The 11,473-nt window shown below is 44.2% G+C and overlaps 1 protein-coding gene across 1 annotated transcript; it reads left to right on the top strand.

Annotated features, from left to right (window-relative positions):
- The first annotated feature begins 1,729 nt into the window (after nucleotides 1–1,729).
- On the top strand, nucleotides 1,730–10,342 carry LOC311102375 (14-3-3 protein beta/alpha-1-like). Its single transcript, XM_084143697.1, has 6 exons — nucleotides 1,730–1,884; nucleotides 2,675–3,117; nucleotides 7,956–8,079; nucleotides 9,208–9,371; nucleotides 9,720–9,815; nucleotides 10,086–10,342. Exons 2-6 carry the CDS (start codon nucleotides 2,824–2,826, stop codon nucleotides 10,164–10,166), a joined length of 759 nt encoding a protein of 252 aa, XP_083999823.1. The 5' UTR covers nucleotides 1,730–1,884; nucleotides 2,675–2,823; the 3' UTR covers nucleotides 10,167–10,342.
- Nucleotides 10,343–11,473: the final 1,131 nt, after the last annotated feature.

The following is an 11,473-nucleotide window of genomic DNA, read 5'->3' as shown; positions in this document are numbered from 1 at the left end:
AGTAAAGATTCAGGGCCAAAAGAGAGTAAGGTATAACATAACTAGCCTCCCTTGTCTGTTCAGTCATAGCAAATGGGGTTCTAGAGTTACAGGGCTTGTGAGGGGACATTCCAGACCTGTAATTTATCCACATGTGAGGCCACTGTAAAAAATCACCCTAATGGCCTACAGGCCATTTTCCCCAAACAATCGAGAACACCCAAACCAACCCCATGAAATCATAGGGACTGCACTATCCATCACAACGAAAGTGTCAGGACTGAGCTGAGCATGACGAAATAATTGACCCACAAAACACGTTCATCATCTAGGCCTACCTATTACATCCCGTGGGATTTGCGTAGCCTTGTCTCAGTCAACCAAAATCACAGCAGTGTAGCCTACTTCAAAGTCAACAAAATCACAGGTTTTTATGATGAACGGACGTGGCATTGATGCTCTGTGTTTTCCACTGTAGATTGTTCCCATGACACTGTGTGAGAGCATTCAGGGCCCTTCTGAGAGACCTTTCATTTCAGCTAATGCATGCTGCCAATTATCGGACAATAAAACCACAGGGTAGACAAAGACTCGACGGAAACAAACAAAATGGCTGCTGAAAGTGGCTAATGATGAGGTTGCAATGGAAAACTGTTTAAAAAAAACAATAATAAGAAAAACATATGCTGGTTATATTTCTGAGTGGGGGAGGGGAATTTGTTTTGAAGATAGGATTCGAGAGAGAGAATATCAGTTGATCGGGAAGAAAAAGGCCGCTGGACACTGACCTCATGGAAAAAACATATGATCAATATAATTCACAGAATGAGGTCTGAATTAGAAAAATGATTTTCCAGATTACAACCTTGTTCGGCTGGTGTCAAATAAAATCTTTCTCAATAGCATATCCAGCTGTTGACATCGGGTATGATCAGAATGCATCTAGGCGTAGGATTCGATTAGACAGGTGGATCTCCCATGTCTGTGACCCCAGAAATGATAGAGAGGGCACTCAGCCCGCTTGCCTGTTGGCAGACCACTTCTGCCATTGTGATGCTAATTTTTTTACAAACCAAGCCACACAGTATTAGGCAATCACAACAATCATAGCAAATTATGACACGGAAGTCCCCTTTTCAGCTATGGGCTACAAATCATGGCCATAGGGGAAACAACATGAACACAAGGGGATGCAGATTACCCAGCCAGTTGATCATCCGAGGCATAATAACACCATCAAGATTCGGGGACATTTCCCCATGGGTGAAATGAAATAGAGGGAAAAGGCAAATCGATATTTGACATAACCAGGCCTATGTCACAAATAATTAAATACATTGGTCTGTGCTCTGTGAGCCCTATTACCAGAATCATGTGTTCTGTGCAGTGAAAATGTTATTAAAGCCATCATTGCTTTAGTGAGAACTAATATGGAGTCATTTGGTCAAGGTTGTATGGCCGACATCACCCACAAAATCTAAATTTCAGAGGGAGAAAAGGTATCAAGGGGGAGAATTAGGAATATCTCGAGTGCCACGCCCGCCTTCGTGCCTCACTTACACTCCAATGTATGAAAGTGTGCTGGAACGAAGGATAACCATGGCAATGGTGACGTCTTCTCCCTTGCTCTAATTGGAGGAAACCCCGTGGCCCCAGCCGCAGCCTACAGGCTAGTCTAAAAGTCCCTGAACTCCCGCCCCCTTTCCCCGCGCTAAATAGCTACTGGCTAGTATCTCTAGAAATTATCATTGACAGGTGAAAATGTATATTTCTGATTGGAAAATCATTCTCAGCTAGAGCCGCCCTAGCAAGTTTGGTTGAATTGCACGTCTGCTGTTTTTCCGCTCTGCCTCATACCAATCTCAAAAGCGGATCAATTCGGAGGAAGAAATCGGGACCTTAGAGGTTAGAAAATTCAGAAATTCTATTTCAATCTTTTTTAGTTTGCGATTTGTAAAGTCTGTTTCTTTTGTAGCCAAGTGTATAGAATGGTAACATTATGTTGTTGCAACCCATTCATAATTAAAGGAGTGGCCCAACGCTAACGTTACTAGTTAGCTTTTACTACCGTAGGCTAACGTTAGCTAGATGCTCATCTGGCGGGCTTATGTTAGTTAGTTTGTCTGGCGGAAGCAAGATAGATGCATCCTTTTTGTGTTGAATAAATGTCAACGTAGTAGGGATGTAGTTAGGTAACTGTTTATCTCTAGCATAGTCTATCTGTGCACTGTCTGAATGCTAACGTTAGCTTGCTAGCTAACGTCGTTACACAGTCAGCAACTGTGACCACTGCACTGCCAGCCTAACTAGCTATGATTGCTAACTAGTTAACGTTAAATGGTTAGCTTATAGCTAGCGTTGAGTCTTTCTGCGTTAACTAACGTCAGGTAGCTACTGGTACTGTTTCACTAGCTAGCAAACGGTAGCGACCCATCAAATTTGACAGACACCACGTCCACGCACGCAAGACACGCGCACACACATCCGAATGTAACGGTAGTTAGCGTGTGTAACCTGTACAAGTCCGATTGCTCTCAAATGGTTATTTCTATCGGCTTCAGTTTATAATACGCTGGTGTTAGCAAAAGTGCATTCACTACATTGGGTCACAACCTCTTCCATAATAAATTGACAAACAGTGACATAAACCTCCCGTGACAAACAGTGACATAAACCTCCCGTTTTACACTTGCAGGTTTTTGGTGGAATACTCCGGAGCATCCCCTACTCTCCATCTTGTACTTCCTTCTTCAATTTATTCCCTGTTGCATTCCTGGACTCCTATTGTTTTTAAACAGTCCCTGACTAGTCAAGCTAAGGTTACACACAAAAGAATAAAAAACAATGGATAAAACGGAGCTTATTCAGAAGGCCAAGTTGGCGGAGCAAGCCGAGCGCTACGATGACATGGCTGCCTCCATGAAGGAGGTAACGGAGCAGGGGGGCGAGCTGTCAAACGAGGAGAGGAACCTGCTATCTGTCGCATACAAGAATGTGGTCGGAGCACGGCGGTCGGCATGGAGAGTCATCTCCAGCATCGGACAGAAGACCGAGGGAAGCGACAAGAAGCTCGCAATGGTCAACGAATACCGGGAGAAGGTGGAGGGAGAGCTGAGAGATATCTGCAACGACGTACTGGTATGTAGTACTAATACAGATTAATTATTCTGGAAATGTTTAGTACATAAAGTGGGCGTGGGTGTTAAGTGTATGGTACTAGCCTAGGACAGTGGTTCCCAACCAGGGGTACTAGGACCCATGGAGGTACTTGGCCTATCCACAGGGGGTACTTGAGAAGACTCATGAGACCATAGGCCTACTGGTAAAATGTGCATGAGGGGGTACTCCGGGTAGATCAAAATTCAGTTGGTGGTACAGTAACCAAAAAAAGTTGGGAACCACTGGCCTAGGATACTGAATACACTCATCTCACCCTCTCACAGCTTGCAGCTGGGAAAGTGTGGTCACTAGTCAGACAGTCACTGTGTTGCATCATTATATTGACTATGGATGTAAAATATCATTTTAAATAGTTGATTAGTTATCTTTCTAGGTCTAGGAAGTGTTTGGTTACCTGCTCCTCCTGAGGCATATTTGAGTGCATCAGTGCAAGCACGAGACATCAGTAATTCACCCAGCCATACTGCCACAGGAATCTAATCTCTATGCTGTCTGGATAAATGTGCTGAAGAAAAGGGTCTCTCTTTAAATTAGGAGCAATGCCTTCTCTGAACAGTCAACACTACATTTAAGTATGCTCGATGAAATACATTGTTTGCATAACAAAAGCATAGCTATGCAGATTTATCTCCATGTTTTTATCAGTCTACCAGGATTGGGTTGAATTCTGTCTCAATTCAGGTAGAATTGCACATATATATTTTTTTCTATGTTAAGTTTAATTCCTGAATTGAAATGGAATTGACCTTTGGTCTCACTCTCAGCATTGAGTGTTTCCCTGAACCCAACCATGAATTTATTTAAAATCTGTTAAGCATATCACACCTCCCATTTTATTTTACTCTAAACAGAGACTAACATTAGATTGTTTCAATGCAATGTGGATCAAATGTCATGTCCCACGATTCTCCATGAGTTCCTACGGTCTAAAATGGGGATCTTCCCCCGGCCCCGAGATGAGAAGGTAGTATTGTATTTTCATCCCCTCCCCGGTTTCTTCCTGTTGGGAATGTCTCACTGAACAATGGGGTTTAACCACGTGATGGCGCAGACTGACAAAGGTCACAATCCAGTGTGTCTGCACAGCAAGGTGTGTCAGAATGGGTGGAGTAGACACTGGCAGAGCACCAGTGGTGGCTGATCAAGAGCTGTGCTGTTACAGGCCTGAAACTGGGAGTGCGTGGGCTCCTCCTGTTTTGATACTGACATAGGATCCATGTTCCTTGGGACATCCCTACCCTAAACACTACCCTAACCATAACCTTTACCTTAATCATTTTTTAAATATAAACTTCAATGGAGTAGTGATGTCCCAAGGAACCCGGATAGCACGGACCATTCACATAGTTTAATCTGGCACATGAGTTGTAATGAAGCTAGCGAAGTGAAAGAGTTCATTCACAATTGTGTAACAGGACTATCATAGCCCAGTTTGCTCAATAGGCTATGTCTCTCAACCCCACTAACCTAGCTTGCTACCCGTTTGGGGGCTCCGAAATGGTATGGTGCTCTGATTGATTTAAAACTGAAACATGTAGGAAAATATATTTTTGGTTCCCTTCCATTAATATTACTTGACTGCCACTACGGACTCTTTTTCTGTTTGGTTTCATCTGAGGCAATTGTTTTCACTTCTTAAATCCAAGGCTGTACTAGTGAATGGCTCTGCCCATTATTCCTATCCGGTCTTGATAGTGGATTAAGAGAGGATCTCGTGGAGGCTTAACTGTGAGGTTGAGAGAATTTCACTGTGCTGTTGGCCTTTAGACACAAGGAGGTCTGAGATGAGGGGATTGGGTTGAGGGGCGGGGCGGGCAGCGTTTGTAAGCACACTGGAGCCCAATCTAGCACTGAACCATACATATAAGAATACGATTAAGGGTTATGACAATGTCATGTCACATCTCTACAGATTTTTATGAAGGCGGCAGTGTGCCAGGGAGATATTCAAAGCATGTCACTTGCTAATCACATTTCATTGCCACTGCTGTTCTAATTGGGTTGCTGTTATTTACTCAGACCAATATAGATATTAATGGTCACCAACAGAGATTTTTAGTGGGATATATGCATAGTGGTTCTCTATACGAGCAAGCAAACAATGTCAAACCCTATGTATGTAGGCATAACTGATAAGCAGCTAACTGTAGGCTATGGTGTAGGTGTACCTCAGGTTGGTTAACCACCCTCTCTCCTTTCCTGTATGCCAGTGAGTCATGGTTATGTAAACTGTACAGATGGGCACATCTTCTGACCACACCTTACAGCTACCCCACGTCTGTGCACTTGCCACTTTCTAGTGTGTGTGGCTCTGACTCAGCTGCCTGCCAGTGTTGACTGAGGGCGTGGTGGAGCCAGCCTATGAGAATGTGTATCACACTGCTTGCCCCAACTCGCCCCTTCTGCTTGGCGGCTGGCTACTGGTGCACATAACCACCTGTCTCCTCTCAGCTGACAGGCCTTGGCTTGACTGGGCTGAATTAGGCCTGGTGGTGGAGACAGGACTGGATAATATGGCACTCACTTTCCACTGAGGCGATGTCATGCCAGACTGGACTGGGTGAAACCCCTCTGCTCTGCTGCCCACAGCCAGGCAGACACTGTACCCTTACCCACCCTGCCTGTCTGCACTGTGAATGGATCATGGAAGCTGGATAGTTACCCTCAGTAACCACCTCTCAATCTGTTGGCAGCTGTAGTTTGTATGCAACTACAGGTGATTGTTCAGAATCGGTTCACTTATTGTTGGTTAGGCCGTGGCCATCGATGCCGCCGGGAAATTGGAGTCCTGCTGAGGGTGGTGCAGGCTGTTTTCAGTGCTCCACTTTCAGGTATAGGTAAGACCGAACAGAACGTGGCCCACTACACAACAATCCAGGCTTGTCTCTTCTTCACCTGTGAATATAACCTTGGCAAGACACATTTTTTCAAAGTCAAACCTTCTAGGTTGTAATGGCGATGGCCCACATTTTCGTGATAATTGAAAACCCGGCCAGATTCGCACAGTAGTCTTGATGGAATAGCATCCGGATGTTCACGATATGCTCATCTCCAATAGACGAGCACAGCCACTATACTGCAATCTAGTCGAACCCTGGAGAATTTCACCAGCTCTTGTTAGGACTATATCATGGCCACAGATGATATATAGGAGCTGGTTTTATCGAGCACAGTGCTATTGCCTGGGTCATTTATTAGGGCAAACCGTAGCTAAATGTTTTGCAACCCCAAAATTAAAACCAGCATTTCCTTTTGGACAGGTTCATGTAATTCCTCCCTGTTTCCTTCCATTTGGTGCCTAATAAAGACTGCCTTGGTCTGAGTGAAACTAGAGCGCTGTGTGAACTGAACACATTGTGAACAACCAGGCCACTCTCCCTCCACTCGTCTGCAGGCAGGGCGACGTATGGGAAGGAATGCTGGGAACTTTAGACATTTGAGCGTGCTGTTTATCATCTAGACTAATCTCGTCTGTAAGTAGACTGGGTGGGAGTGGCTTGGGTAAGAGCGGGGGCAGGGCCGGATGAGCCCTGAGACACGCCTACTTCGACTCACTGTCTGTCAGTGTCAGTAGTTGCCATTAGGTCTGTCAGCCTCATCTGCGGTGAACTTGTTTAATCTGGTATTTAAAACAAGGTAATGTGACCTTAAACCCTTGGTCTCACTGACACAGATTCGCAGTAATCTGTAATCAGGCAGCAGTCAGGCCCTTTTGGAGACTGATCCTGATGAGTTGGCCCTGCCTGGTTAGGCTCCTTCACGCTAACTAACTGGCGATTGAGCATTCCACACCGCAGTGTCAGGAGCTGATACATTTCCCTTACAGAATGAAACTTGCCTTGGATTGAACCCCACATGAAATGTATGGTCATGCAGGCTATAGCGCCTACTGTATTTCCTGTACCCTCTTCAGTATATTTAGTGTGTTGCAGAGGAACTGGTCTGCAGTGATGCTGGAGTTTCTGCTGCTGCAGGGTTTAAATATAGATGCATATGCTGTGGGGGGCCTGGGAGTGCTATCTAATATGTAGCGTACAAGCAGTGCTGCTATTTTCCCAGTGCAGTCAGTGCATTCAGCCGCTGGTTTTGCTTCTGAGACACGTTGATTCGATGGCGGTGTCTGTGCTACTAAGACAGAGCACTGAAGAACGTTGGAACGAAAGGAGCCCGGAAGAATCTGGGGCAAAAGATGGCCAGGAACCCGCAGGAGGCCTGGCCTCATTATGGACAAGTTGGAATGACTTGACGCAGTGCAAAATTGGCTGGCCAATTACCGTCATCCAACATTCCATGACTGTCGCAGCCCTACGAGTGTATGCCTCCCTCGTGTGGGCACATCCAGCAAGGACATCACTCGCATGATGTCATCACGTGAGGCCACTGAACTGGTTAATCAAATTTGGTCACAGGCTCAATCAAAATGTTCAAATAATCAAGATATGAATTTTGAAACGTGTGTTCGTCATCGTTGATACACCTCCTTGGTCCAGTACAGTCACTAATGCTGCTAACCCAGTTTTTGTTGGATACATTACAGTTGTAACGGAAAGATTTAGGTTAATCTGCCCACCACTGGTGTGGGAGGGTTTGGTTGGGAACTCTGGATAAGATGGGAACTCAACTCACATGGTCATGTTTGGGTGTATGTTGTCTCAGCCAATCAGAATCAACCTTCTTTCTTTAGCCAGTCAGAGTAGGTTAACAGGATTTCAATAATAAGGAAACATTGACTGTTAAATGGATGGAAGTTTATGCAGTGTGTGAACAAATGATTAATCCCTGTTTCCTTTCAACAGGAACTGCTGAATAAATATTTAATTGAGAACTCCACAAATGCCGAAAGCAAAGTCTTCTATCTTAAGATGAAGGGCGACTACTATAGATACCTTGCCGAAGTCGCCTCCGGGGATGACAAGACAGGTGAGATTGAAATGGCCCCTTGAACTGAATACTGCATGAGGTTTTTGCCATGTTGGTATTTGCAAGAAATAAGCCTACATTTTAGGTGTGTGAATTACTCTGAATAGGGCGGCAGGTAGCCTAGTGTTAAGAGTGTTGGGCCAGTAACCGAAAGGTTGCTGATTTGAATCCCTGAGCCGACTAGGTGAAAAATCTGTCGGTGCCCTTGAGCAAGGCACTTAACCCTAATTACTCCTGTAAGTCGCTCTGGATAAGAGTGTCTGCTAAATGAATAAAATGTCAAATGTAATAATCTCCCTAGCCCAAGTGCTACTCGAGCCAGATATGTAAAATACATCAACTTTTTTTTATTTAATCCCAGAATGACATCTAAACAGGCTTGAAAGACTGTGTGGGGCATAAAGTAAATGTTCTGTGGGGTATATACGTTGGTCCTCGCAGCCCAATAGATTTCGCCTCCCTCTGATGGCGTAACAGCCCCAATATGAATCTCCCCTCCGAGTCACATCCTAATAAAGAAGCCTTTGATGGCCACTATTACAAGATATTCTTTAGGACTTTGTTCTACAGTCTGCGAGGAGGTTAAAATGAGGCCCCTCCGCTTTAAACTCTGAGCCCTTCGTGCAGCAGCCGAAATAGAACGGCACATTTTGTCACAGAGCGGGAAATGGTGTCAAGTGAGGCGTCACACACACTCGCGCCACCGCAGGGAACCGTCTCCTGAGGAAGAGGGGAGGATCCTATCCTACTGTATGGACCTCTATGAGACTCCCACTGGCACCCATTGTGTGACGCACACTAAAGAGGGCTCTATGCCCAGTTATAAGCATGTGCATTTCAAATGGGGCTTGGACAAAAGGAAATCAATGTGCCGCTTGACTGCGATGTTCAGTTGCTTATTGCAGAGAACATGCCACACAGAATCGTCCAATACGACACCTGTAGTCTTTAACCTAGCATCCACTAGCTGTCAATGTCCACTAGCCTATATCATAATTGCTACAGAGTGAATTTGGCTAACAAGTCTCACACTTGGTGTTAGTCAAAATAAGTCTGGTGGGGTGTCACACTGTACCATTGCCTCCAATGACTTCCAACAACGTCCACTCTGATCTCTGTGCTCCCCAGCGACCATAGAGAACTCTCAGGAGGCGTACCAGCAGGCGTTTGACATCAGCAAGAAGGAGATGGATCCCACGCATCCCATCCGCCTGGGCCTGGCCCTCAACTTCTCAGTCTTCTTCTACGAGATCCTCAACTCCCCAGAGAAGGCCTGCTCACTGGCCAAACAGGTTAGTCCAGCCCCTCTCCTCTGTCCTGTCCGCTGTTTTCTTTAGATATGGGGACTTTGTTTGAAATGTGGAGAAGTTCCTGTGTTATCTGCTTGTTCTATATCAGAATGAAAGATAAGTGGTGTGTTTGATTGAATTGCTAACAAGTAGATAAGTGTGTGAATGGGTTGATTTGTAATGATATGTCTCTTCTGGGAAAAGTTATTTCAGTGGGAGATACCAAGTACATAGCTTGATATCTGTGCTGGACATGCAGGGGGTTTACTCGATCTATGGTAGCTTGGATTTTGCACAGTGATTCTATTTTCCAAGCTTGCCGTGTAATAAATGTGCTTTTTGTGTCTCCAGGCATTTGACGATGCCATTGCAGAGCTGGACAAACTGAACGAGGAGTCATACAAAGACAGCACTCTCATCATGCAGCTGCTCAGAGACAACCTGACAGTGAGTTCCCTTCCCTATCTGCTCTGCCATGTTCCTTATTCTAGGCAATCAATATTTACGGTCTGTTAAAAATGAAACTTGGATGCTGTTTAGAGACTGTACAATAATGATCATGTTCACTTATAAGAGTTAAGTTGGAAGACTGCATGGGTAACGAGTTTTTAGTAGACAAGTTTTTGACTTTTAAAGATTTGTAGACTTAATTTATTTTTTATTTATTTTTTTGCAACCCCATGTGTTTTTAACGTCAATGTGTCTTTCTCTCTCCAGTTATGGACATCCAACAACGCGCCCGAGGAAGGGGAAGGGGAAGGTGGAGAGGCCGGCGAGGCCGGAGAGAACGAGAACTAAAACTCAAACGGGGTCATCTCTCCAAAAAAAGAAAAATGACCTTTTTACACGTTTCCATTCCTTTATCGCTCCACTTCTAGATGATTCTAGCAATGAAACCATTACTGTCAAAACTGCGTATGGAAATTCCAAAATCATTTTAGTATTTTCATACTGTAGTTTTTGGACAAGAGAAATATTGATTGGAGAGAAAAAAAGACCCTCCATTCCTTGGTTTGTGTTCATCCTGGCCTTCCATATGTGCAGTTTCTGCTGTTAGAAAAGTATGAATAGCTTCACCTCTTTATATCAACGTTTTAGTCCAAATTAGAGGAAAAAATAAGAAATTCTAGGGTTTTTGCTGAGCTACAGAAAATGTGAGTCCCATCAAATACCAGGGCAGTTAAGTATTCTTAGAACAGGGGTGTTTGCTAAGCAGAATAGGATAACTGGATGAATAGTACTGTCATCCTCCATAGTCTCTTTCTCCACCTGGTTATCTGGTACGGTTACAGCTGCTGACGTCCAACATTAACAAGTCCAATTGTTCCATACTGCAGGGACAGCCAGTCTATGAGCTGGCACCCAGTCTTTTGCAGCCAGGTGATTTCCATTGGTTCTGACAAGGTCTTTCCTCACTCCCCCTGGTTATGGTATTCACTATAAAGCATGTCTGGTTGAAGAGAATACAGAGGTGGGGCATTCTAAAAACCAAAAATAAAACCAATCTGATAATGGGAAGAAAAAAATACTCCTACATGCATGTAATTTAATAGTACACTGGAACGGGAACTGATGCTGTATACACACCATGTCCCAAGTGTCCAATTTAGTACTTTTCAATGCAGGTTTGTGCACATGTTAAAGAGGGTGTTTGGTTAGTCCAGAGATTGTCATTAGCGATTTGGACCACTATTGTGTTTTTGCTAATCATCGATTGTAGTCCCCAAAAGCCTCGTGGAAATGTTTAATGCCCTATGTATCAGCTATGTAACATGAATAAAAAAAATGACATTTTATAAACCAATCTTGAGCTGGGGTCTTTCTAGTAAAAAATGTTGGCGTGTATGGTGTGCCTTTTTAACTGCCTTTTGTTAATCTGTGTGCTGTTTTGAACCTGATTTCACACATTTTATAGAAAATCAGCTGACATTGTAATTGAAAAGGTCATCTAACATAATTTTGGACCAGCGTTCATGTCAGCAACAGCTGATATTGTGTGGGGCAAATGTCACATGAGATGCTCTGCTTTTTTTTGACACCACACTCCAAAAAGCGAGTCCTGCGGGCTCTAGTTGTCTTATCTTGCTGCAAAGAAATACCTAGTT

The sequence above is a fragment of the Coregonus lavaretus genome, assembly GCF_964263955.1.
Source record: "Coregonus lavaretus genome assembly, chromosome: 27".
NCBI lineage: Eukaryota > Metazoa > Chordata > Actinopteri > Salmoniformes > Salmonidae > Coregonus > Coregonus lavaretus.
Note: the sequence above shows the minus strand (reverse complement) of the source record. Positions and strands in the feature narration are given on the sequence as shown.

Coding starts and splice junctions, on each gene's coding strand:
- LOC311102375 (XM_084143697.1), top strand. CDS start 2,824: ATGGATAAAACGGAGCTTATTCAGAAGGCCAAGTTGGCGGAGCAAGCC. Junction 3,118..7,955: donor ATATCTGCAACGACGTACTG/GTATGTAGTACT, acceptor TCCTTTCAACAG/GAACTGCTGAATAAATATTT. Junction 8,080..9,207: donor CTCCGGGGATGACAAGACAG/GTGAGATTGAAA, acceptor TGTGCTCCCCAG/CGACCATAGAGAACTCTCAG.